This window comes from Acanthochromis polyacanthus, chromosome 2 (genome assembly GCF_021347895.1).
Source record: "Acanthochromis polyacanthus isolate Apoly-LR-REF ecotype Palm Island chromosome 2, KAUST_Apoly_ChrSc, whole genome shotgun sequence".
NCBI lineage: Eukaryota > Metazoa > Chordata > Actinopteri > Pomacentridae > Acanthochromis > Acanthochromis polyacanthus.
Genome location: NC_067114.1, coordinates 15488978 through 15516905, shown reverse-complemented (window position 1 = coordinate 15516905; position 27928 = coordinate 15488978). Strand labels below are relative to the sequence as shown.

Sequence of the window (27928 nt, the reverse complement as noted above, 5' to 3'; positions counted from 1 at the left end):
TATGAACGCTGCGCTCATGCCACAGCACAGCTACAAGAAAAAAAAAAGCATAATTAATGTCATTCTCTGCGGTGTGTGTGTTTGCGTGTTTTCATTTCCCTCCAGCTCCCTGTGGAGGCCACCTCACAGCTCCTACTGGGGTTCTGCTGTCTCCTGGTTGGCCCTCCTTCTATAAAGACTCTCTGAACTGCCAGTGGGTGATTGAAGCACAAACAGACCACGCTGTAAAGATACACTTCGACAAGTACGTTATTAATTTTTTTATTTGTCAGATTTGTTTGCTTAAAAATTGCTCGGAGAGTTAATCCGATTGTTTTGATCTGGATAGTGTAGTTATTAGGTATGTTAAGGTAGTGCAACATTTAGTTAGTCGATATTTTAGTTGGTCAGTCTTTCAGAAGCAATTTAAGTTAGTCAGATACAGATGAACTTGGTGAGTTACTGCTACGGTAAAAGATTAATGCTGGCTTTTTGCACATTTTTTTGCTGGAAACAAGCCACGGACAGATGCAGTGTAGCCTGAAACTGCTATTGCTGAAATTTGTCTTTTTGGGAAGTGATGTAAAAGCCAAGTTTCCCTCCATCGCCTGTGAGGCATTTCATTTGTGTATGATTCAGCATTAGCACGCTGCATGCCGATGCAGAGGCTAGTTAATTTTTCATTTAGCTGGTCAGACATTATTATTCAGAGAGTGTGTTGTTTTTACAGTGTGCCAGTGGTTCCCAGCTCTTGGGTTTCTATTCAGCCGTGTAGTTAATTGCATTTGTGTGATGTCCTTTTGCGGAATCAGTTATTTTTGGTGGCTAGATTGATAACCAGCTACAATCAGGAACCAACTTTGATTTTCAGGGCCCTGCAGACACAACTGTAGGTAATTGCTCAGTTATTGAACAAGTCAATTACTGAGATTGGAGTGCAGGCAAAGATAAGAGTGAGCGAGATAACAAGTCAGTAATTTGTTCTGCTAGTTAGTTAGACAAGCTAGATATGTGGTTATTTTGGATATTTGAATAGGCAGAGCATGTGTCAATCATTTCTGGTGTGTTCTGCTTTTCGGTGTATTACTGAATAGATTATCAGTCAGTTTTGTTTTGTTTTTTGTAATACAATTGCAGGTAGTTACACTGCCTTGCACAGATTATGATTATCCTTGGGTATGACAAGCTATTATGTCTGCTTGTTTGTTTTATAATTATTGTTTTTTATTTCCATTTGTCTTTGTCTATAGGTTCCAGACGGAGGTCAACTATGACACACTGGAGATCAGGGATGGACCCTCAACCTCCTCTCCCCTCATCGGCGAATACCACGGCACCCAAGCGCCTCATTTCCTGATTTCCACATCCAACTTCCTGTTCCTGTTGTTCACCACAGACAACAGCCGCTCTGCAGCAGGCTTCAGCATCAGATATGAAAGTAAGGCTGATTGACTGATTGATAGAGGTGTTTGCTAGACACACTCCGAATTGTTTCCAGACACATATACGTTCGTCCTCTTACCTCTGTGGCTTCTGTGCTGATATGATGTGCTTTTCAGGTGTCAAAATGGAGTCAGACTCGTGTCTCGATCCTGGTATCCCGGTCAATGGTCGTCGCCACGGCAGCAGCTTCTCCATCGGCTCGCGTGTCTCATTTACGTGTGACCCAGGATACACACTTAGTGATCAGGAGCCAATTGTCTGTGAGCAGAATCATCAGTGGAGTCATGCTCTTCCCAGCTGTGACGGTTAGAATCCTCCGTTTTTGTTTTTTTTTTTAATTTTAGACCTCTTAGGAAAGAGTTTCATATCCTTGAAACACCTAAAAGACCCAGTTTGGTGAAAATCAAGTATTCTACCTTGTTAATTTGGATATAATGGTTTTTTTACATGCTAAAGCAAAATGCGGGCAACTCAGTGTTGCACCCAAACCATTCTCAGTTTTAAAGGAGTTATGTTAATTGTAAGAAACTTCCAAATATCTAGTTTTTAGAGGTTACATCAATGCCTGAAAAGAGACCTCAAGAAAAGAGAAAATAATTTGTAGATTATCTGTTCAAACTGGTTTCTCAAAGAACAAAGACCATTTATCCCCCAGAATTTCTTAGAATGAAAAAAAAAAATCTGAAAAGTGGTTTGTAAATACACTTGTCAAAAGCTATACTCAGTCCTGTGTTTGGCAAATGAAGTAATCTTGAGCTGAATTTAATCTTAGCCAAATTCTGGTCTGACTGATTATGTAAGCATTAGAGCTGATGTTAATTTCTCCCACTAAACGCTGCAACTCAGAAAGAGTAGCCAAGACCCATTGCTGCGGTAATTTGGAGCCCCAGAGATTTTTATCTAATCATTTTAATTCCACTGTATATGAATGCGATATTTGTTAAATTAGTCTAGCACTACACGACGGGTTGGAATTGCATCATCCACTGAATTGTGGAACATTGATAAACACTGCAATTTCTTATGCCAACACTGCAGTCATGTAGCTCTTTTCTCCATATCCATTCTGCAGTTAAGTGTAGCTGCTTATCCATATAGTCACAGATGAGGATGGAGGCTTTGCCAGATAATATTAGGTCAGCACACTGTGCACAAGTGTCCAGTCTACAACACGGTCACTACATATAGACAGATGACCACTGACCTTCACATATGTGGGCAATTTACAGTCAGCAGTTGGCATCATGGAGTTCTTGGCAGCACCTGAGGGAAGCCTGTGGGAAGAAAATGCAAATTCACCTCATGGCATTTTACATCAAATCTGTGTCACATCCTCCTTTTTTGCTAAATCGAAATTTGTGTATCACAAAAGTCTCGAGAAATTACTAAAAATTAGCGTTCCAGTATTCTAAGAGGGATTTTCAATTTAGTTACTCTTTACTTTTACAAATTACATTGATTTAAACGACCAAATTTTTCTCGGACACACACGCTTATGGTGACATTTATTCAGGAGATAGTTTATTTGGAGGTAGTATTGCAGTAAGTTGGCAAAATCTGGACAGCGAGTGACGAATACAGCAGCAGGATGCCTCAGCTTCACCATTTGTTTGTTTTTTAGCACAGTACCTGTTGTAGCATGTTTGTATTATGTCAGATAAATAAGAGGAGGGTAAAAGATCATGTAGTAGGTAGGTCCAAACATTAAAAAATACAAAAATACAGTTCAGTCATCCCATAAATATTATTAGTAGACTCCACGGTCTTTTTCGAATTATTTCTGGTTCTGATTCGACTCTAAACATCGAAGCTCTAAACCTCCTTTTTATGAATGTAAAACAGAAGATGAAGTGAGGCAGTAGGAAAGAGTTTGTGTCAGAGGTAGAAGAGATAAGAGGGATGAACTTCCAGGATATAAACCCTCTTACGAGTCATTTGTTTTTTGTTTATCATTTTACTATTTGTAGCGGGCAGCTGTAGTGTTAATCGTACAATCAGTCCCCACTCTCAGTATGTACACACACCACAATGACTCAAGTTGGACATTCATTCGCAGTGAAATTATGCAGGTCAACAGGCTCTATTGAAACAGATGCTCGCTGGCCATTCGCAGGCCTCCCCGCTCAGCATTTTGCCCACAGCTCATGCTATCATGGGAGATGAATACACGGCGCTTGATTTGATCTGCCGATTGAAGAGAATCCAATTTGAAAACCAAAGTCAGGATGTCTCAACTTGGGAGTGAGTTCATACCGAGGCAATCTATCTTTCACTATCAGCCATATAACATAAGCAGTTTTAAACGACCACTGTGACATTTTCAATTTTCAGCCAAGCATGCCATCTCACCAGACAGCTGTCACATTACAAGACACATTATTTCAGAATGGCACTTTTCTGAGACGGTGTGTAAGCCTTGACTAAAATGTAATGTGTCATAGTTTGCTTTCAGGGAGGGGGAACGTCATAGTGGAATTTTATATTTATTTTTAAACCTTTAGTTACAAGGAATTCCCACATGTATGAGAGAAACATGGCTAAGGCAGCAAACTCACAATGAGTCAAATACAGAGAGGTGACAGATTAAGGGGAATCACCTGAAACCTTGACCCCTACAGTGAGGTGATCTGATGGCTCTGTGATGCTGTGGTGGGCATTTTGCCGGTGTGGTTTGTGTCCACTTCTCTCCTTAGAGGGAAGCATCACTGCAAATCAGTACAAGTTGTTCTGAGTGATTACCTATGATGAAACAGTTGGGGGTGGTCTCTTGCAGGACGATCCCTTCCACAGGGAGCACTTAATACTATGAAAAAGATGTCGGTCATATGCTATGGCCTTCACAGCCATCCCAGTTGAACCCCTTTTGATCCAGTGTGTTAGACGGTGATCTCCACCACCTTCATCAACACATGAAATAAGAGAATATCTTATGGTCCAAATGGTTCCCGAGAGGTTCAGCAACGTGGTGGCCAAACACGTGACTGTTACGTTACTATACTTGTTTTTCTGTTCATCTATAATTTTATGACTGCAATTTTAATCAATCAGTTTATTGCTATTGCTAAATCATCTGTTACTTTTCTTTCTTCCCCCATGCTACACATGTTGTTATTCAGAGAAGACGTCACAACGTTTTAGGAGAGAAAAAAAAATCATCTTTAAGAACTCCCAAAGCTGTGCTCCAAGCAGCTTATACACACACATACACACATTAACGACAGTAATCTTATTTACAGTAAAGTCTCAAAGGCGCAGTTAACATTTCATACACACTATGCAACGCAGCCACCGAAATTCATTACTTTGACAATATTGCGACTTAAAGTGAAAACATGATGGTATGTAGTCATCCTGCGGGTGTGCAGGCACCATTCCCTTCCAGTAATGCTATAGTGTTTGTTGGGCCCGAACCGTTTGTCTTATTCCTGCAGGTCAGCTAAATCGCCGAACAGATAATACAGAGCGCTGGCTGCTCTTTTATGTGTCAGGGAGAATATTGAAGGGCCACTGTGACATTTTAAAGTTTGCAATTGGTGCCAAGACAACAACTTGTTAGAAGTGACCAAAGTCATAGTATCCCATTCAGTTTAAAAAAAAAAAAAAAAAGGCACAGCTTCTTCTGAGAGGAACACAATTAAAGCTCAAGAAAATGTTGACGGCAGGAAAGAGGAGTGTAGCTAAAGTCTGCTGTTCTATCTTTATATATTTACCTGTCCTGTCTCTGAAAGGCTAGCTATATCTCTGCATCTGCTTTTCTATCAGAATTCAGTCTGCTACTGCCTCTCGTGTTTTTAGTTAGGCATGAATAGTCTTTCTTTTTTCTTTTTTCGCATTATTGCACTGCTCAGAGTCCCTTCCATACATTCATTAACAATCTGTCTTTATCCTCTCACATACAGATCTTTCAAAGTATGCACCGTTACACACCGTTGATACAGTGTGCTCACACAGACAGGCACATGCCTCTTTCAACAAGGGTCATTTAGTCAGACAGCGTCCCAGTTTTTGCTGAATCCTGATGTGAGTGTGACCACAGTACACACAAGACAGCTAGTCAGACAGAAGAGAGAGCAGCTCTCATTACTGCTACTCAACTCAGCCGCAGCTCTGTTGAAATGTGATATGGAAGGAGATGGAGGGAAAGACACTGAAAGACAGAGAGATAGGGAGGGAGAGGTGAAGCCTCGGTCTACGCACTGGAGTAGCTGGAGCACGAAGAAATAATAGAAGCTGCAACATCTGTCTTCATAAAGGCAGAGGTAATAAATAGTAATTTTATAAACCTTTCACAAAGTGAATCATTACATTGTTTATTTTAGGCGCTAAAAGGGAATTTCGTGCGCTAATATATATATGAATCTTCAGCTATCAGACAGGACAGGTGGTAACAGCAAAGAAAAATACTATTGTCTGTGATTCAGTTCGTAGACTTTTTTATCGTCATGCCAGTCAAACACCTTGAAGCACTTTAATTGAATTAAATGTAACTGAATTGAGCTGAATAGAATTGAAAGGGATGGAGGCACAGTCACAGAGAAACAAAGAGTCAATATATTATCTTAGTTCAGCAGTCTCTAATGCACTGCAAGCCCTCTTTTACTCTCCATTACATTGCTATAGTATTTTCCATTCTGCTCTATCCCAAATGAATTTGTTCTGTTCCATATCAGTAGTTTGGCTCAGTGTGGTGGCTAGGTGTCTGGTAACGTGCACACACCAATATCTCACTCTTTTTCAACAAGCCACTCTCTGTTTCTGTCTGTCACATTCCCCCTGCTCTGTTTTCCTTTTGTTTCTACATCAAGTGCATCTCTTCCCTTTGCTTCTTTGTCTCTGTAGCTCAGATGAAATGCAGAATTAACTAACTTCTACTTTTGATAAAGTTCTGCTTTTATTCTAGAACACAATATGATGTGTTTGATGATGTTATCTGTTTAGTGCATGTCATAATTTACACAATTTTGATTGCACAGATATTGCTAATATTGTGTTCTTTCACCAAAAATTGGATTATGTGATAATAGTTTGAACTAAATTCCCATTTGCCAGCTGTTAGTTACATGAAAAGTTTTTTTTTTTTTTTTACTTATGTTAACTTGCGTCATTTAGGTATAAGACACATTTGCAGAAAATTGAGACACCAATTGGGAATTAAGCTTTGTTGGATTTCAAGGTATTACATTTACAGCTCTCTGTGTCTAATAGTTGAACACTTAATCATGATCAGCTTACATTGTTTTGCCGTATATTATTTATTATCTTATATGAACTACCAGTAATCTCTTAATATGCCAGGAAGATGTATTTTGTATGAAGGCCATTTAAACACCATGCTTAATTCACAAAGTTCAGGTAATTCGACTTTCTGCATTTTTTTTCCTTAGGCCATCTCTCTTTTAATTGTGATGTGTTAGCTCAGTGCAAATGTTGTATCTATTGTGTAAAATTGTAAAACAGAAATTTCTTCTCCTGCTCTGTTCCAATCTTCTCCTTAGCTCTATGTGGAGGTTATGTTTTCGGTAAAACTGGGACTATTCTGTCTCCTGGCTTTCCTGACTTCTACCCCAATTCTCTGAATTGCACCTGGACAATAGAGGTGTCTCATGGGAAAGGTAACAACACTCACACACAGACATAATGAAAACACCAATTCTTGCTTGGAAAATGTTATTCTAATTTGTTTCTTCTGATGATAATAAATGTGTTAATAATCATGTGAACTGGCTGACATGAAATTAAGTGGTTTTACAATAGCACAAATTCTCCTGCAGTTTTTTTTTTGAGATACTTAGCAGATAACTTGGCCAAATCTTATCAAAGAACTCAGCACAACTATCGTCTTCTGTTCCCCAGTGTAATCCAAGACTTACTCAGTGATGCTGAGATCAGGACACTGTGGGAGCTCCTTGTTTTTCTTACGGCATATAGTTCTTTATGAATCAGACATGATGCTGAATTATTTTGGACTAATCAAAGGGTGTTGCATAATGGACTAACATCTAAACATCTAAAATATCTAAGACCTTTGCACAGGGCTGCTTGAAATTTTGGGTATGCTTCTGATTTGACATCTGTGTTCATCTGCTGCTATTTGTGTATCTGTGACTAACCCTCTGCCTTCTACTGCATGCCTATCCATCCATTCATGCGTTCATCTGTCCATTCATCCATCTTGCTGTCCGTTCATGCAGGAGTCCATCTGGTTTTCCACACATTCCATCTGGAGGAGAACCACGACTACCTGTCCATCACCGAGGATAGCAATTTCCAGGTTCCAGTGGCACGACTCACCGGCTCAGTGCTGCCCCCCAGTGTTAAAGCTGGACTCTATGGGAACTTCAGCGCTCAGCTACGATTTATATCGGACTTTTCCATGAGTTACGAAGGATTTAATATTACTTTCTCAGGTGAGAATACCAAAACAGAAGTTGCATTTTCTGCCCATAACATTTCTGTTAACGCTTTCTATGGAAGAGAGTTAGCATTCCTTTAAAGGTGGACATGTGCACATATCTTTCCATTCTGGACTAACAGACTGAACAGATACTATAAACGGAAGGGATGGCTATATTACATGCTTGTTAGTTCTTGTGTCCACACATGGTACATTATTCTGCCTTGCAAATGTTGAGAGCAATAAGTTAATGGTGAAGGTGATTAAAAAATGGTGTGAAACAGGAAGGCACTTTGCCAACCTGTAAGTTTTAAAACCTAATTATATGCCTTTTTAAGCTGATTACTGTTATGATCATTGTCATAGACCTACTATAAAACCTAAAAAAGCATTAAGATACTGCACTCACAGCCTAATTTGAAACTGTCTCATTCACTGCATGAGTGAGAAGATCCCATAAAGAAAGCTCAGGGAAGCTGCTATGCACTCCTCTTTAATGGCGGCAGGATAGTTAGCCAGATGTACATTTGCCAAGCTCACAAGTCAGTCTTTTCTTTTGTGAAACTGGAAAATACTTGTTGCATTTGTCGAAGTGAGTTTTTGGGAAGCGAGGCAAAGGTGATTTTTTTTTGGTTAATTAAAACTAACTGGTTGGTTTTTCAAATATACATGTGCTTAAGTGCTCCACCTCCAGTAAAAGAAGCTTCACTGAGCTGTTCCATGAGACCCATGTGACTGTCTCCCATAGTGAATGCAAGCTTACAGCACATCTCCATAGACCAGAGCCAGCTGTAAGTGACCACGGTATCTCTAAACTGGACAGGCTAGTTGCAGCAAGTACCCTGAATTAGGACTATCAGTAGTGTTGCCACGAAATGACAGACAGTATTTATCTTCAGTAACAGAGCATATTTCTGAATGAAAAGGAATGTGTGAACAGGGCTCAATTACTGGAGGGATTTAAATCAAATCCTTTAGATAGGATTCAATTACTAAAAGTGACATAAGAAAATACAGAGGCACAGTTCGAAGCTGAAGACAACTGTGGAGCCACAGAGATGCCAAAGACAAGCTCTTAGCCTCCAACACAACTCTGTCACTCGTGTTGTTGAACCAGGAGGATGAAGAAACCAGTTAAAAAGTGAATTAGACTTCAGCCACATTTTGTCTTTTCACAGTTTAACCAGCAGAAATGAAGAGACACACCTCATTCTATGATCATGTTTAGTCCCAGTTTGTGCCCTTTATGCATATTTTTGGGTCGTGGAGCTGGTCAGTATTTATTCCAAAAGTAAATTCATTGTTGAAGTGTGGCAAACCATGAAAGCTTTATAATAAAAAAAATAAACATTGTTGCTCTAAAGGTATCTCTAGAATCCTTAGACTTCCTCAGCCAAGTGATGAAAACATGAATTTAAGCATACAACTGCTTACTTATTATTTTAAATGAAAGATTTTTCAAAGCTGTGCCATCACCCGAGTAAGTCATTTTTACCACTAACCTAGTGTGCCATACCTTGTATCAACAGTCCACGTGAATTCTTGGCAATGATTCCCAGCTTATTTTAAGCATGGCCCATCTGGAGCTGGTTCTTGTTTGAAGAGATCCCTCACTCAGTGGATGAAGCTGACCCTCATCAGACTGTCTAAATAGTGCAGGGAAACTAATCTGTAAATTAAATAAGTTCTTTTTTCTTTTTCAGCATTCTTATCATTTGACTTAATTATCTAATTTCATTAATTATTCTTTAATTTATCACATTTATGTGCTGGATTTAAATGTAGCGTTCACTTAGCTACATAAAATTACATGATTTAAATAGTTTTAAAATAATATTTTCTTTTCTTTCTAGCTTTGGCTAACTTGACATTACTTATATAGTTACATCATACCACCTTGTTCTCTTATAGTGACTCATCATTTTCTCTCTCTTGGATGCACAGAGTACGACTTAGAGCCATGTGAGGATCCTGGCGTACCAGCATTCAGCAGGAGGATGGGATTCAGGTTTCGAGTTGGTGACTCGCTGGCTTTCTCTTGTTTCCACGGCTACCGACTCGAAGGAGACAGCAAGATCACCTGTCTGGGAGGAGGCAGACGAGTCTGGAGCAACATACTACCACGATGCATAGGTACAACTCTCAGGTCCAGATCAGCCAGACACACTAATTAGTATATTAATGAAAGACACAGACTTTCAGACATCTTTCTTTATCCATTACTGTCTTTACTCAATATTATATAGAGCATCACAGTAACAAGCCAAAGAGATTTTTTTTGGCTTCAGATATCATTGATAGCATTGGATTGATTGTATCTTCTGTGTACATAAATGGCAAAATAAAAATTTCAAATGGACTTCTTTTCCAGAATAAGCCTAGAGGTAAAATATCAACGTTTTCCTGCTTGTAATTCCCCACTGTTCTATTGCCAACAGAATGATAATTTATAGTTATTTGACTGGTTGACTGTTAGTTTTATTTGCCAGGATTTGGCTGTTAGCAGGTTGTAATTTTCTGGTATTTGATGCGTATCAGTGTTTCCTTGGAAGCTGCTGGTAATTTATGAGAGTCCAACTGGTGGCTGCTGGTAATTTTCAAGCCCCAGAAAGAGCAGACTGAAAATACTATAATAGCATTATCTGTCAAGAGATCAGGCCTGACTAAGAGGAAACTGAGCAACAGCAGCTGGCAACATGCATCGGGTTCATCTTTCTCCTTCTTTTCTTCCTGAATGTCCCTCGCTTTAGCTCTCCGTCTCTTTCTAACTTTCTATTTCTCCTCCTCTCCCTCTGTATTTAGACAGTCCTTGGGTAGATAATTAGTGCATTAGCTGCTATATGAAAAGTGTTATAACTGTCTTTTGTTACTCCCCTTTTCTAATTTCTCTCTGCACATTTTCAAAAGGTTCCTGTCTGTCTTGGTTCATCTGATATCTTTTCTTGCTCTTCCAACTCCCTCTTCTATCCTTCTCTCGCTCTTCACTATCCTCTATTCTCTCACTACCACTCCATTGTGCTGTTTTCACTTTAAAAAGAATTTCTAAAGAATCCCTGGTACTATCCTTGAATTTATGCTCCTTATCTCGAAGCCTAATCTGCTTTCGACAGCACAGAACATTTACGGAAGTGTTGTTGTAAATTTCAGTAGGGTGATCCTTGTTCAGATTTGATAAAGACGGCATCTTTTTCGGTGTTTCATATTGTTCCACTCTGCCTTTTTTCCCTCTCGTCTGTCTCATTACTTCCATTTCCTCTGTCTGCCTTCAATGTAGTGGTGGTCCTCCTCAATGAGAGTTAAAAGCCTGCTCGGCTCTCCTATTTTCTCCTCTCCTCATTTACATATGAGAAAATTCCACTTATTTGAATTCCAAAACTTTGATAGGCACTGCACCTGCTAGATAATTCTGTATAATTTCTATGAAACACTTTTTCTAACAAAATGAATTCAGACCTGCTTTATACAAAATTCTTAGTTTTGCCCTCATTTTAATATTTTGTAGTTTAATTGCTTTGCTATTGAATGTATGCTGCTGTTACTTATCCTTATTTATATTTATTTTTTTTATTTTGAAGCACATTTAAAAAAAAAAGTGCTTATCACGCCAGGTTACACGGTTCATTATTATTATTATCATCATTATTATTATGCTGAATTTGATAATATTATATGCTCTGTACTACAATCTCTCTTAGTCCTCACCTGTGCTCTTTTTTCCTGCAGAACAAGCCAACCCAGATATTCAGACTGCTCAGTATAATTAGGTAAAATTGCTGTGATTTTTATCCACACTTTCCCTGTCCCCTTTACACTCTCGCTGTAGCCGAGTGTGGTGCCTCCTCACTGGGACCTGAAGGCGTTCTCCTTTCTCCAAATTTCCCCTCCAACTACGATAACAACCATGAGTGCATCTACCGCATCACTACTGAAAAGGGCAAAGGAATCATGCTGAAAGCTGAGAGCTTCTCTTTGCAAGACGGAGACTATCTCAAGGTATCCACACACACACACACACACACACACACACACACACACACACACACACACACACACACACACACGTACAAATATGACAAGCTTTCCCCAATCAGGTGGAAAATCCATAAATGCATAATTTATGAATGGGTTCACTCACACACAATGCATGCACTGGATTATACCATTAAAAGCTGTCTATATGCAAAGCTGTATATATTTTGACACTCATACTTGAACAGACTATTACATGATCGGTTTGCTTATGCTTGAAAAGGAAACAATAATTGAGTTGTGGATGCTGACACAATCATCATGACGACACCTAAATTATGTGCCAGAAGAAATAAAGTACTTGTATTTACTGTAGTGATCACACCAGACCAGAAATGATTATAGACTCTGCCCCACATGCTACATGCAAAACCTTATCTGTTTTTTTTATGTTTTTACTAGAAAATAATTGACCATCGTGGTTTCAAATAATAATGTAACAAAAATGTATAGCTCACACTGCAATTACTTAAAACAGAGAAACAACCATTTCATGTTTACAAGCACACCCAGTCGTAGTTAACATTAAATTGTATAACAAGAAATATGAAACCTCGACTTGACTTGTGAATAAGATTTCAGTTCATTCTGAACCACTCCATCACCACTTTTTTTTTTTTTAATTGAGTTCACTCACTCATCATTCAGAACATCAAGCAGTTCTGAATGATGCAGGAACAATTTTAGAATGATTTTTATTTATTTATTTTATTGGAGGTGTCTATACTTTGGTTCCTTCTTTTGTGTTTGACACCAAGGCCTTAAAGAGGATTTCGCCTCTTCACATTTTGTCAGTGTATCCAGCAGTCATTGTTAAGATGCATTGTGCAGTGCAAAGTTTCTCAATGCAGTCTTCAAAGCACGTTCACACTGAGAGATTTTGATCCGGCAGTGCACACCTGGTCTAATTAAGGTGTCAGGGAATGTGCATCCTTTAATTATATGAAGTGTGTAAGAACAAGGCAGGAGGAAAAGCGTGAACAACAGGAGGGGCTTTGAATCCTTGGCTTACCCGGTATGTAGTTAAATTGTATTATCAAGGTTGGCCCTACCTGTTAGATGTGTTAAACATTGTTGTAAAAAGCAATAACATCCCTGCAGGGGGTTATTAACCATGTTCTCTATTAGCGCTGATGGTGCTCCTGCTGGAGTGGCCATCCAGGCTGAATGACTACATTGGAAGCAGAGGCACAAAAGGATCAATTCTGCTTCTGTTAACCCTCTAATGAATACAATGCAGTCTACACTTGTTGCATTTTAAGGTTGTTCTTTTTAATACTGCAATATTTGCGAACAAAAAGCAAAATAAATAGTTATAGCAAAGACAACTATTAAATAGGCTAGAAAGGTGTTTTTTACACAATGTGATGTGGTTGTTTATGTGATCATTTGTATTGAAAATAGTGCCTCAGCTACTTGCATTGTTTGATTCCAACTAAACACCATATTGCTTCATCATAAGTGTGTCAGCTGTAGCTGAAAAAGATAAGTTGCACTTGACACTGTGAAGTGATGCAAGCTTGATCTGCAGAATGTCATTATGGTTTTCTCAGTATGTTGCTGCCTTCATAAATTTCAAGCACCTGGAAATGTCACAGTGTGACAGACAAAGTATTCACTGAATGTTTGCATATTAGAAACTTTGATGTGTATACCTGTGTACCTCTGAATTACAAAGAGAATTCTAGATGTTTCAAGGCTCATGTGTCCTTAAACTGTGAACCTCTGTTCCAGTACATGTGCCCACTACAATGTCAGATCGGAGCAGTTGTTTGAACTGTTTTACAGTCTTGACACTGTCCTACAGACATCGTTTAAAACTATTTCTATTCACAGTGTCTGTTCGCGGTATTAGGCCTGAGGGCATGGTTAAGCCAGTATGTGGTTAGAGTGTATTATCAGTCTTAGGCCCAGAGCGGTGGCTGAGCCTGTCTCTGGTTAGATTGTATTAGCAAGGTTCTCCCTGACTTTTAGAGAGGCTTAATGTCATTGTAAAAGCTGGAAATCTTCCCAGTGGGATAGGTATATAAAAAAGAGAAAACATCCTTTAAAGAAGAGGAAAGTGACAAAAAGATGGTTGACAGACATAAACATGCTTAAATGTTGTCTGTAATAGTCCATCATACCCTGACTCCTGAAGGAAAGCAAGGGAGCCAATTCTCCCAAAGTTTTTCAGCATTCAATGCACACACGTACAAACACATATCCAGTATTTGTCTTGTAATAATAAATTGATTCTTTATCTGAGACTGGAAAACCAAGTAAATAAGTAATTATATTAACAACTGGAGATCACAAAAGTTAAACTGGAATCTAACATATCAATCAGTAACTACTGGGTCCCCAAGACTGAGAAGACAACATTGACGTTTATTATTAATTATTCGTATAAGGCATACAACCATATTACTTTTGTTTCACTTTCTATGCTTGAGATCTTTAATTACTGAACATAAATAAAATTCATTGAAATAAAGAGTTTCTCTGCAACAATTTCCACTCCTTGTACTATGCAGATGTTTCAGTGCAAAGATGTGCTGTAGATGCATTAATAGTCCATAGCTAGCAAAGTACTACAGCTGTAATTCATTACATTTTTGACCAGGTTACTTTGACATAATAATCAATAGCCATTTGTGTCATTAGGTAAATACAATTATTAGAGTTGGATGATTGTGTTGCTTCGCACAGAAGGAATGATTAAAAAAACATTAAAACATCTGGACAAGCATCATGTTTTTCAAATTCCCTAATGCAGTTGCTTGGGTGTGAGAAACATCTCATTGCTTTAACAAAAATACTTGCACCGGTTGTTTTGGTTTTTTGTTTGTAATTTTTTGGGGACGTGCAGACAGCATGGTCAGTCTTTTTTGTAGAAATAATAGTGTATTAGAACATTTCCTATTCATGTTTTTGTCATGACCTTTGCTCTTTAACCAAAAAAACAACAATTCCTTTCACATAATTTGAGCATTCATGCACACCAGAGAATAACTCAATCTCGGTTGAATAATTTGTGAAATGATACTATGTTTTCTGTTTGTCCCAGTACTGATAAAGATCTAATAATAGCTGCAAGCATGGTTATTTAACTTTACTCTCATAAATTATTTAGGGGGGGGGGGGGGGGGGGGGGAGTGTGAAATGGAGCAGCTTGGTTCTTGCAAATGTACCTCCATCATGTTAAAAATATAGACTACAGTCAATAACCGGCTGCGTAACAAGTACTAATTATGCAAAAAACACCAGATGCTTGATGCGATGAAATTATCTGTACTATAGTTATCTTGTGTGATGGCATCAAAATTTACATTTATGCATTTTAAGGGCAATTTCTAGTAATGTACTACATGTATGTTAATTATAATTTCCCAAAGAATTAGCAGAAAGCATAGTGCACACTAAAATGAACTGAAGGGAAAGCCCCAAAGTACCACTTAGGCTAGCAATTAGCATGCCACTCCCTGGGCTAACAGTAATGGAGCTAATTCCTGTTACTGCAGCTGAACACTCTGAACAGAAACCATTTGTTTGACAGCTCCAGCCAGCTTGAGGCGAAAATCTCCCGGAACATATGAACGAGCTCATTACAATTCCTCTTGCTATTGGCTACGTTTTCGCCCTGGCACTGTCAAAGAAAGGGCTTACCAAGCTCAATTTGCCCAAAAATGTCACCTAATACAGTGCTTGACCAAATTTACTCAGATTAACTTCATCCCCGAAGACAAAAGAGAGGGTAAGAAGGAAACAAAGTAAGGGGTGTGCGGGAATTGTTTTAAAAATAGAGGTGGTAGGAGAACATGGGAGAAAGAGAGGGAGAGTCAGACGGAGAAGGGAGGGGTGGCAGATGGTGACATGTTGATTTATGAGCTGCAGGGCTTTTCATTAACCATACGGCGTTTTACTGAAACAGAGAGAGGAGGAGAGGAAGATAGAGGGAAAGTAAGGCAGAAAGAGAAAGCGAGAGGAGACAAGACAGCAAGTTTCAAAACCAGGGGACACTTAGGGGGAAGCTGAGGGGGGAGGAACATGGGAGGGAAATGAGGAAGCAATGCTACCGATACCATTTCACACTGTCCATCCCTATATTTTTGCTTTCCATCATAACCACATGCTCCAATCTACTGCAGCTACATCCTTGTAGCGAGTGGGAGTGTCTCCACTGACTTGTAGCACTATAGCGATAGAACCGTACATCGGCCCTTTTCTTTGGCATTCCTGCCACCTGCAGAGTTATCACTGCCAATCTGTGGAAATGTCACAGGCTGCCAAATATAAGTAAGAAGAGTTCAAGCACGAACACTTCACATTTATATCCCAGCTGTGTGATAGTATTACAAAGTGTGACGGTATCAAATACTTACCTCTTGTGAGCTTAAAAGTTGGACTCAAAAGTTCAAAAAAATAACAGAATCTATCGATTTCTTTAACTTTCTCTGTTGTCATACACCCTGTTCTGTTCTCCATCTGCACGATTTGTGTGTTGCAAACAATATTTTCACAAAAACATACAATTCACACATTTGCCATGCCCGTATGATTCCATGTTAGTTTACTGTGACAACAAAAAAGACAACAAATGTAATTTGTTAAATTTGCTAGAAACAAAACATTGCATTTAGTTTTGGAGAAAATAAAAATTTCGAATATAGTGAAAGGATATTTGAATATAAACAGTACAATAGTGGTTGTGCACATCAGCTCTTCGACTGAAAGCTCTCCTCAACTTTATTGTGCTGCCAAGTTGCAAAGATTTTCCTGGCAGCCATTACTTCACTCCATGTATCTCCATGTCTCACAGTGCTCGTTTGAAATAAGTGGTTTCCAGCTGTTTTGTCTCTAGTTTGATTTGCCTGTATGAGCATACAGTTGCAGGTTATATTCCAAACAGTGAAAAGAGTGGCTCAGTTTTTCAGTCAGGCTACAATGCAAGCGTCTTTAATGATCTTGTAATTTGCACGCATGGAAAGGAGAAAAAGCTGATCAACAAAGGAAATACAAAGTCCTGCAATATTAATCTAGTTCACTGATGTTTTTATACGGTTGTAAATCAAATCTGTCTTCACTTACTTCTTTTCACGCTTCTGCTATTTTCACCTCCTCAAATGTGTAAGACGGATTGTCAGGCATTGGCATGTTTTTTGACGCTGTATTTAGTTAACAGTAAAGAACATGCATACTGAGACTTGTAGCTTTTATCGGTGATTTCTAGGAAACACACTGCATTTCTTGCTAATGGTTTCCTCTGTAAAATGAATCCATGTTAGCCGAATAATTTTTCAAAATATAAACAAAAATTTAGCACACTTATCACAGCTGGAGACATCCTCCGCTGTGAATAAACTACGTTTTTATATTTCAGTCTGGGCTGCAATATCCTTTCTGCCAATACAGAAATTAAAGTGATGCTCAAATCTACTGACTCCCACAGGTGCCAGAGAAGGATTAGACTATAAACTTGAAAATGGGCTTGTACAGTATTCTCACTCTGTCATTTTTAATGTGGCAAACAGCCTTTTAAGTAAGGTAATCAATTTATTTGCCCACCACGAACCCCCCTCAACATGTTATTTCGTTATTCTGGAATAAATGCCTCACTTGTGACTGTTCATGTGAGCTTTCCCATGTTTTTGCAAGGTCCACCCTGATTTAATTGAAACAAAATCCTTTTATGTTTCCTACCGCATTATTTTCTGCCCTATTTTTCCCCTGAACCATAGACTGTATATAAAGTGGACGTAGCATCTGGCTCCAGAATTGAAGCAAACCCGGAAGTGTCAAAAACTTGCAATATCACGCCGTCCGCTAGGGTTGGCTCCAAAAAGCTTTTGCTCCATAGACCCCAATTCATTTTTGGAAAAAATAAAATTTGATAGACTGATGTTCTACAGCTCAGGATTTTTTTCCTGTTAGTTTTCATGGTCAAAATGAGAGATCAGGTGGTCGATCTTAAAATAAATCAATACTGAATTTTAAATGAATTGTTAAAGTTGGCAGAGCCAGGGGGCGTGGCTATACTTGATAGACAGCAACAGAAGCCTCTGCAGTAAAATGTGGGCGGGATAAGAGAGTCCTCAGCCAATCCTGCCCCTAGTTGCTCTCCGGTCCAGCCTGTTTGATGACGCTTTTTACGTCACTGGCTCCAAAAAATCCAAAACGGCGACCAGGAAGTAGCAAAATCCGGGCTTCATTTTCTCGGCGTTGAAACCAACGGGTGACGTGACGGTTAGTTTACGCCTGCCCTGAACAGGTCAGCAGGGCAAGTGGCAGCCATGTTCAATGATTTTCCCTTCATTTATGATAGAAGCACGTTTAACTCATGTTTTTATTCGTGTTCTGCAACCCTGGTTCTGTGTTTTGATTGACAGGTGTATGATGGAGAAAACACTTCATCTCGTCTCCTTGGCAACTTTACACACGATGGCATGACGGGTCATGTCATTAATAGCACGTCCAATCACCTTTGGCTGGAGTTCAACAGCAATGCCTCCGGAACCAATCAGGGCTTCCGACTCACATACACAAGTAAGTTACCTTGTGTGTTGGTGAGTTATTCCTCTCTGTCTCTCTCTCTCTCTCTCTCTCGCGCACACACACACACACATATACACACACACTTGCATATGCACACAAACACAAGCAGTAATTTTTGTCGATGTAATCATGAAGGTGGCTATCGTTTGTTAGGTTGTCCCCTCAAATACTTTCTGCGTCTGTCCTGTGCATCAGTTAAATGTATGTCGAGTGCTGCTGTCACGTACCAGAACCAACAAGGTGTCGTGTACTACAAATCTGTGGAGACTAGTCTCTCAGTCAGCAAATTACAAAGCAATTTCTTTCATGTTTGACAGCTGAAAAGAAACCAACAATCAGTTTTCCAAGTAGTTTCTCCTGAAGGCCGGAGTGAAACTGAACAGCATACAGAAAAAAGGAAATGAGCATATGAATGCTTGAAACAGTCTCTCGCACATACACACGTCTTGATAGCTTAAAAGAGAGTCTGTTCAGAAGGCAAGACCAGCTGCTGTGTGAGTCAAAGAGGCTATTAGAGGAGCATTTATCTGTAAGTCATTAAAAGAAGGTGAGAAAGTGACACATCTGGAGTGGAAGAGTGGCTGGACGAGGGGACAAACGAATGAAGGTAGATGGTACATGGATACCAGATAGATGCTTCCTGTGTGTCAGTTAAACCATTAGACTCCCACCAATTTGCAAGTCATTAAACTGGAGAAGGTGACACCTTCATCAAAGTTCTGCTACAATAGGTGAGCTGATGGATAGATAAGAGAGATTGATGGATGGTTTAGACAAGAGAAGGGAGAGGCATCTGATCCAGAGTGGTTTCCTAAGCAGAGTCAGGGGCTGAGTAAAACGGCCCCAGTAATGCACAGTGTTAGAGTCTACTTTAATAGAGTAATAAGAATTCACAATACATCTGTTCAAGACATTAACAAGAAAGGCTGACAGAGGTGAGATGTAGGCTATTTATTTTGCTGAAATGGATCCAGGAAGGAACTGACAGTTGTAAAAAAAAAAAGCCAGATGTATAAGGGAAGCATTTTGGAAATATACTTGAAAAACACAATATGAAACCTACTGACATCCTTTCCAGTACTACAATTTCAGTCTGTTGAAGTCAATGGAGATGAATGTGGACATTAAGCTTGTTTTAGGGCCAGTTATTTATAAGTTAGATCAGAATATGCTGTCAGGAATTTGTCACATCACATAAATTGTCTAACATACTACATCCACAGCTAAACCGTATTGGAAACGACAATATCTGATAGTGGCCACATCATATAGTTTTGTCCATTACACAGCAGCTCCGATGGCCCTGATCTGAGGGAAGATGCTTTCTTCACAACATGCTGACCTGAGGGATGGAAAAATATGTTGGTGACATTGTTGTGTCTTTGTTTATCCATCCATCTTAGAGGCAGAAAGCCTTCCTATTGTTTATCTTCAAAACACAAAGACTCTGTGTGTTTTTGTTGGTGTGGGATGTGAAATTATCATTTGATGTGTTTCCACAGTTTCATATAGGAAGTACATTTTCAATCCATAAATATAACTACTGCTGCATCTTACTACCATCACTTCTGTCATCATAGTGTTCAGAAAAGCGGGAAGCTTCGACGTTTTTACGTTTTCATTGACACAGACGTATGAGTAGAATTCATAGAAGTGTCCTGAAGCTTTCACTGCAGCTGTCACGTAGGTTTTTTAGCATTAACGGCGTGTTCAAACTTGAAAATATCTGCAGGAAGTAGTGGGATTCAGGACAAGAACAGAATGACCTTCTGTCCTCTTGTCCAGAACTGAGTCACCCTGTTCATTTATGCAACATTGTTTCGCTGCTTGGACAGGAAGATCTAATCTGTATGTGACTGCATACCTGTGTGTGTCTTTCTAGGTTTTGACCTCGTACGCTGCGAGGAACCAGGTGTCCCTAGTTATGGCTATAAGATCCAGGACGACGGTCATTATGCCAACACATTTGTCCTGTACTCCTGCAACCCTGGATACAGTCTCCATGGTAGCAGTACACTGACCTGCCTGAGTGGGGACAGACGTGTCTGGGACAAGCCACTTCCTTCCTGTATCGGTTAGTATGCCAAGACATGTGTAGTCTTCCCTGTGCATCAATAATTCAGGAATACAAGATCTGTGTTACTAACGTGTGGGTGATGTCTTTTTTCATACAATTCAATGAGAAATGTAGCAGGGCGAAGTGGCGGTCGACGCTACTCCAGTTTGTTTCTGAACTGCAGTGTGATGATTCAAAAGAGAGCGTGAGTGAACAAGCGATTGAGTCAACACACATGAACACTTTGAAACAAGCGCGTGGCGACTGATTCAACACTCGGTGGGAAATATTCGTAGTGGTGGTAATACACCTCTGTATGTAAACGCAGGCCTCGTGCACACAGGACTGTAGGCTCTCACTAGAGATCATATTTCCATGCACAGGGTTTCTATGTATTTTAGGGCTTGCATAGTTAAGGTGCAGATATAGAGGATGACTGTTTGATTGAACTGTGATGAATTTATAATGTGAGCCAGACAATCTTCTTTTACCCTGAAGGTGTGCACTGTGTTTTTAATGCCAAAAACTTTGACAGAAGCCGTAGCTTTCTGTTCTATTCTCAGCATGCATAATAAATGGAGTATTCTATCAGCAGAGACTGAAGGTGATGTGATATAAAAACAATATTGATTCAACCGAAAATTGTTGCTTCTTGAATACATTCCGGATGAAACGGAAACAAACACAGGTATCGCATTATTCAAGAGAAATTCTGGACAACACAGCCTGTCGAGTGTGACAATATGCACTTAACTCTACAACCCGAAGTTAATGTCTGCCTCCTGTCTTACTTTCCAAAGTTGTAATAATTAATTGCCTCTGCCTGAATGCTCTTCTGTCAGTCTAGTCAAAGCAGTAGCAATACTTCCACCTAGAAACATTCAACTTTCTTTTTTTTTTTTTTAAATTTATTGAACTTGCGTACTGTGTACCAACATCAACTGGGATGGGATGACTGATTATGCCAAAAAATTACTTTGGGAATAGCAGTCAGGTTTTAGATAATTCTGCCTCAGTCTTCAATACGGAGCCACAGAGAGTGACAAGAGATATAACAATTTATTGCAATTGTGAAAATTTGAAACTTTCTAACACTACGCAATTACGCACACTGCTTTTAAAACATCAAAATGCTGAGAATCTCGTTGACATAACAACAAAAATATTTTACGGCATTCTCATGTTAACATGCTAGAAAAAAAGGCATTAAAACAATTAAGACATACACTACCAGTCAACAGTTTAGACACACCCTCTCATTTAATGGTTTTTATGTAATTATTTTGTACATTGTAGATTATTACTGAATATCTCAAAACTATAAAAGAATACACATGAAATTATGTTGTAAACAAAAAAGTGGTAATCTTCAGTGTTAATCTACAATGTAGTAAATAATACAAATAAATAAAATGCATTGAATGAGAAGATATGTCCAAACTTTTGACTAGTCATGCATCAGAGTCGTATCAGTTTTTACTTAAAAGACAACAAACATGTTAGAGTAATTTGTGAAAATGTCCTGAAAACATGGTGTAATAATCAGCCGCCATGTGACTGCTGCTGTGCACTCGATATCAAGTGTTATTTTAGGTCGTAAAAATGACAAAAACGAAATAAAATCCTTCCCATGTGGCACATCTATAATACATTTGAATATTTTTCAGATTTTCAGGTAGGTAAACTGTCACAGGGTAGATTTAACTTTAGTTTGCACTTGGCAGCTCTTAATTAGTTTTGGGGAAACTATGCCACACATTTCAGGTGCTTTACCGTGTTGGTCATACTGTTGCTTAGGAACTTGCAAAAGTTGCTTTGTGATTTTTAACTACAGCATGTGCAGTTGGCCACTCTGATGCCTTCCTTCCATTCAGCAACCACCAGTGAAGCGTGAACTCAGCATTTGTTTATTGGTATTGTTCCTAGCTAGCTTTGTAATCCCTACAGCAAATTCACAATTGGTAAAGTCCATAATTCTTACTTGTCCATAAATATTTTGTGGCTTTGCATATTTTACAACTTAAAACATTTTCCCTGTATTCATGCAATTCTGCCTTGCTGAATAAACATGGAGTCATGGCACATGCTAATTTGGAATTCCCTACTGCAGAGCCAAACCTTGGGTTTTTGTAGCCAGCCAGCACACCTGAACTCTCTGAGGTGGGATGTAGCCTGATGTGGTTGCTAATGGCAACTAAAGAGAATTCATGTTTATAGATGTGTGTGGTGAATGTATTTATGGGGTGAAAATGAGGATGTCATTTTTTGGCTGAATGTGAGTACAACTGTTGGTCTGTGTGCATTTGTGTATGTGTGTGTGTGTGTGTGTGTGTGTGTGTGTGTGTGTGTGTGTGTGTGTGTGTGTGTGTGCGCGTGCATCCTTATGTACCTCTGCAGTCAGTCATTAATTGGTAGCTGCTCTGTCGCTGCCTTATTTCAGGTAAGGCAGCAACCAGGAGAATACTTGCTGGCAGAGCCCTGGGCTAACCTCCTCTATAGCTACCTTTGTATCGTTCTCCTTTGTCTGACTGCTGGAGTGTTTGTCTTTCTGCCTCCTTCCCTGTCTGTCTGGCTCTCTCCCGTATCTGTGTATATTAGCATGGAGATCAGGAGATATCTTTGCCTCAGGCTGTTTCTATACCATCTTTCTCATTTTTTTTCTCACACTGAGTCAAACAGAGTGGTGGTCTACATCTGTGGGACACTGCCACTCTCTCTCTCTGTCGTCCTCTTTTCATATAGTAAACCTGTCTGTCTTTTTTAGATATATATATACATTTGTGCCTGTTTTCTCTCCTTTTTCTCTACAGTATCTTGGGAAATTGCAGTTGTCATTGCAGGCTTACTAAATAACTCATATTTTTCTCTTTCTGTGTCTGTGTCTCCTCCCATCTCTACACACGTAAACATCGCAGAGTAGTTGCCTATCCTTTTCTGCTCAAAATCACCAGAGGCTGAAATAACTAGTTATGTGCGTATAGTTGCGTGTGTGCATACATATGTGTACATGTCTTTGCACAACTGTGGAAGTGTTTTCAAATATGTTTCTAGCCTTGTGTGTGATTATGTGGTTACGTGCTATTCCTTTTGTGTTTGTGTTCACATGTGGATGTGTGTTTGTGTGCTGTGCTGCCAAGGGTAATGCAGGAGGTTGTTATGGTATTGGAGATTGTAGCACAGTTACACAAACAGATGTAAAGTGTTCTCCATACCAAACTGTTTCCTAATCAGCAGTGATCTTCTGGCTCAGTGGGCTACCATGTGTACTCTGTACTACCATGATGATTTCAGATCTGCTCCCAGCCTTTTCCCCTGCTTCCTGCTATCTCCCTCGTTTCTCTCAACTGAAAACAACACAAAAATAACATAAAACTCAGTTCTCTCTTGTGCATGAAACTGTATTTTCTTCTTGAACTTTGAACACTATAGGGAGATCCTTAAGGGAAAACAGCCATCAAAGTTATTCAACAACCTTGAACTGTATAGCAAGAGCTTGGATAATTCAAGGTTGATTTAGTGATTCAAGCCTTTCTTAACTGATTCTCATTTAACTCAACCTTCACACCTCAGTGTAATTTACTGCAAAGCAGAGAAGCCGCCTCCTATAGAGACGAACCGGTACGTTAATAGGATTGGAAAAAAGACGAAAATATGCTACAAAGAAACTAGTTCTGTAAAGAGGATAGGTTTTTACAGGGCCAAAATGTTGGGCATGATTTGAAACTGTTGGAAAACTAAGTGCATAAATTAATTTTCAAAAAAAATAAATACTCAATGAGAATCTGAGCACCACCAATCACAATACCCCTTAGGATGAGTAGAAGTGATTGACGAGCACCAGTAGCATTATACTCAATCAATTAAAAAGCCACTCCTCACATTCAAATAAAGCAGAAGCCATACAACAATAAAGTCACAGAAACTAATTCTGAAAATAATTTGTAGTATAACTTGTAGAAATACTTAACAGTTGTATTTTTCCTCCGCCAGCATTACAGTTTGCAACAGAAGTGAGTACAATATCACTTAAATGTTAAATGATTCAAAATTGTATCACCATAATTGCATTATGTTTAAGTTGAACCGTATTTGCTCTTTTGTAAAATTAAAAACTAACAGTTTAGTTTTACTGTATTAGAAAAATACAAGCCCGACAGGACAAATTCAATGCAACAAAACTTTTCCTGAAATTCAAATCTTTTTTAACACTTCAGATGTCCAATTTTAGTTTTGATGACAGACCCAAACCTCCTTGGCATGACAGATGTGACATTTCTGGAAAAACGTTCTGCCATTTTTTTCTGTTGCTGCTGTGACTTCCTCTTTAAAATACCCCAAAGGTTTTCGATTGGATTCAAGTCAGGCAACATTCTTGGCTTAGATCATAGTTAGAATTTTTTCTTCCTTAGAAAATCTTGGAAGAGTTTGGCAGTGTGCTCCAAATCATTATCACACTGGAATATACCTCCTCTGCCAAGCTTCTGCAGAGTAGGAGTCATCATGTCAGCCAGTATTTTGGTATATCCACAGACATTCATTGTGTCATCTATAAATGCCATCTCCTCAATAGTTTTGTACTCATGCAGCCCCCATAATATCGTCACCACAGTCCCATCTCTGTGCTCCGCTGTCAGGACTGTGCATTAATTGTGGAAGTCTTGGTCGGGTTTGCTCCAAAAATGCACAAACACAGTGCAATGTCTGTGGCGCAGTTTTAGGATGGCCACTGCAGCTTTGATTAGTGGTATAATGGCTCAATCTGTACTTTGTGATTACTGCTGAAACTGTTTAAGCTGATTTTTAGTTGGTTATGGTTCTTGCTGTATTCTTTTCCATCTTTCTGAACACTCACAGTTTGCTTTTCCAGATCCTCTGCCAATTCTTCTGCATGTGGAGCCATGATGCTAACATGGAGATAGACACAACGCATAGGTCCAAAACCAAGACACTTCCTATGTTCAGAACTGATTTTCTAACCATATTTATACAGTTAGGCTAACTGGAACTTATAGTTTTAGTAATTTGCATTTTAGAGATCACACTACTTTGGTGCTTCTATTTTCACACAATTGCTTATAGCTACAAATTCATATCCACCCAAAAACTACATTGTCATTTAATGTCGTACATTTTTGACATAGTAAATACCTTTTTTTTTCTGACTTCAATTATAATCTACCACGTCATCAGAGCTGAAACAGAGTAGCCTTTGCTGCATTCAGATCGGCTTAGACATCAGGTCGATTGGCATATTGGCCTGAGAACAATGGCTTTAAAGCAAGACCCAACTCCACCAAATTAGACAGAATGTAATCTGAACCCTGTCCAGCTCAGTTTTTGAATCTGAGAAACTGAGAGGAAAAAACACCTCTAATTGTAAAAGGAACTGTAGTAGTACACAAAACAGAATCCTTGAGACTTTGGATTCAGAAATCCATTTCAGGTGAACTGATTTCACTTTGTAAGCTTCATTTTTTTTTTATTTGGCCACCTTATTAAAAGGTAATTTAATGACTATTTTTCTCCAGATTTCTTTGTTATTGAGAAGGTTTGATTTAAGGCAAAGAGTTTGTAATGCGATTTGAAACTAAATAAAAAGGAGGGGAAAATTATGTCCGTTTATTTCAGTGATCATCATCCTCTTGTCTCCTGTCCTTGTAGCGGAGTGTGGAGGTCACATAACTGGAGCAGTGTCTGGGCGGATTCTGTCTCCGGGATACCCTGCTCCGTATGACAACAACCTCCACTGTACCTGGACTATAGAGGCTGATACAGGAAAGACTATCAGGTAATTATGAAGCAGTGGACCGTACACATAACTGTCATAATCAGCTGCAGTATTTTTTATCTGCATTGCAGGAAAGCAACCAAAAAATGCTTCAAAAAATGGCAACTGAATGACTGTTTAAAAAAATAAACAAAATAGCTTACTGGGTTTTAACCAAGACAGGCTAGAAGGAGTAGAAATAGCAGCAACAGCATTATATAGGACAACTCCCATATGACAACCTTCACTCTACCTAGTCTGTAGAGGTAAACACTGTCAGGTTAGATACATTCACTAATAAGAGATAAATGTTTACTGTCAACACCACTGCTGTGTTGGAGAGTACTCCACATTAGTCATTATGCCACCATTGTGTTTTTCAACACATTCTGGCTCCTGCTGACTTTAATGTGTGTGCACTTGTGCCTGCTCGTGTGGTTTGTCTATTCTCAGCATGTGCTTCATTTTATTTTTATTGACAGGACTTTTGGTGAAACTGCTGTATTTTTGTGTTTTCTCAGCCTCCACTTCATCGTCTTTGACACTGAGGTCGGCCACGATATTCTGAGAGTCTGGGACGGTCCGTCTGGGCCGTCAGACGGTGGGATCCTTTTGAAAGAATGGTCCGGCCCAGCCTTACCTGAAGATATCCACTCGACTTTCAACATCCTCACGCTGCAGTTTGACTCAGATTATTTCATCAGCAAGCAAGGATTTTCGATACAGTTCTCCAGTAAGTAGCTTTATCTCTCAGTCAAAATCATTAAGCTCAAGTTCACAGTGTAGAGAAAATACTGATTTACTGAAGAAAACTAAAAAATGCACCAGGATTCTACTAAATCCCTGATTTGGGTGGTCTACCCTACTTTATTCCCCCATTTCCATTTATGAGGAGAAACCAATTACTGAATTAACTATTAAATTAGCTAATTAACAAACTGAGCACTCATCCCACATATAGTTTCATAGTTATTATATGAAAATCATTTATATTGGCTATAAGATAATTATTCTGGCATTAATGCTGCATTTAAGAGGATTTCTGGAAAATCTTTAGCCAAATAATCAAATGAGACTTTTAATATCTCACCTTGGGACCTAGACACACCAAGTACTGAAGGAGCCCACAGGAGACTAGTGTCTCAATTTTCACACAGGAGAGAACAAGACGGCGAGCACTGCTTCATCTCAGGTTAGTTAACAGTGGAATGGAACATTTCTTTGAGACACAGTAGTTTGCTGTTTGCTGTGAAAGATTTAATAGATCAGGAAAGTGGATCCATTTGTTTTATGGGTTTTGCCTTTTATCAGTTCAGTGAACACAAATGATTGCTGCTGTTTCTCCCTCGGCAACCTGGGCAATAGTTGTGCCCTTTGGAGGTGGCCTTTGCTATTTGAGCCACTGGAGCCACTTTTGGACTCAATCCACTGTGGCACCAAATCAGAGGCACACCAAGTTAGAAAAGGTAGAGAGAGATATAACAGACAGTCAAGAATGCCTTATCTTTACAACCACTTATTCACATTAGCTGATCCATACTCGCACACATTTTTGTACTTGTCCGTCTTTGCTTATCCATTTATTATCCACTCAGTTCCTATGTAAGCTTGTGACTCCACTTGCTCTGTGGTTCATATACATCTATATGCACAGCAGTGCACGAATGCCAATAAACATAAATGTCAGCACATTTTAAGACACACACACACACACACACACACACAC

The 27928-nt window shown here is 39.1% G+C and overlaps 1 protein-coding gene across 1 annotated transcript in view; it reads left to right on the top strand.

The window, feature by feature from the left end:
* The window catches only part of LOC110949783 (CUB and sushi domain-containing protein 1), a 329068-nt gene that overhangs the window by 191836 nt on the left and 109304 nt on the right, over positions 1–27928 (top strand). The window contains 11 exon segments of the mRNA XM_051944856.1: positions 106–244; positions 1230–1417; positions 1539–1727; positions 6918–7034; positions 7614–7829; positions 9761–9949; positions 11640–11809; positions 18214–18370; positions 20262–20453; positions 26097–26223; positions 26724–26935. Of these exon segments, the coding sequence (XP_051800816.1) occupies positions 106–244; positions 1230–1417; positions 1539–1727; positions 6918–7034; positions 7614–7829; positions 9761–9949; positions 11640–11809; positions 18214–18370; positions 20262–20453; positions 26097–26223; positions 26724–26935 (1896 nt within the window).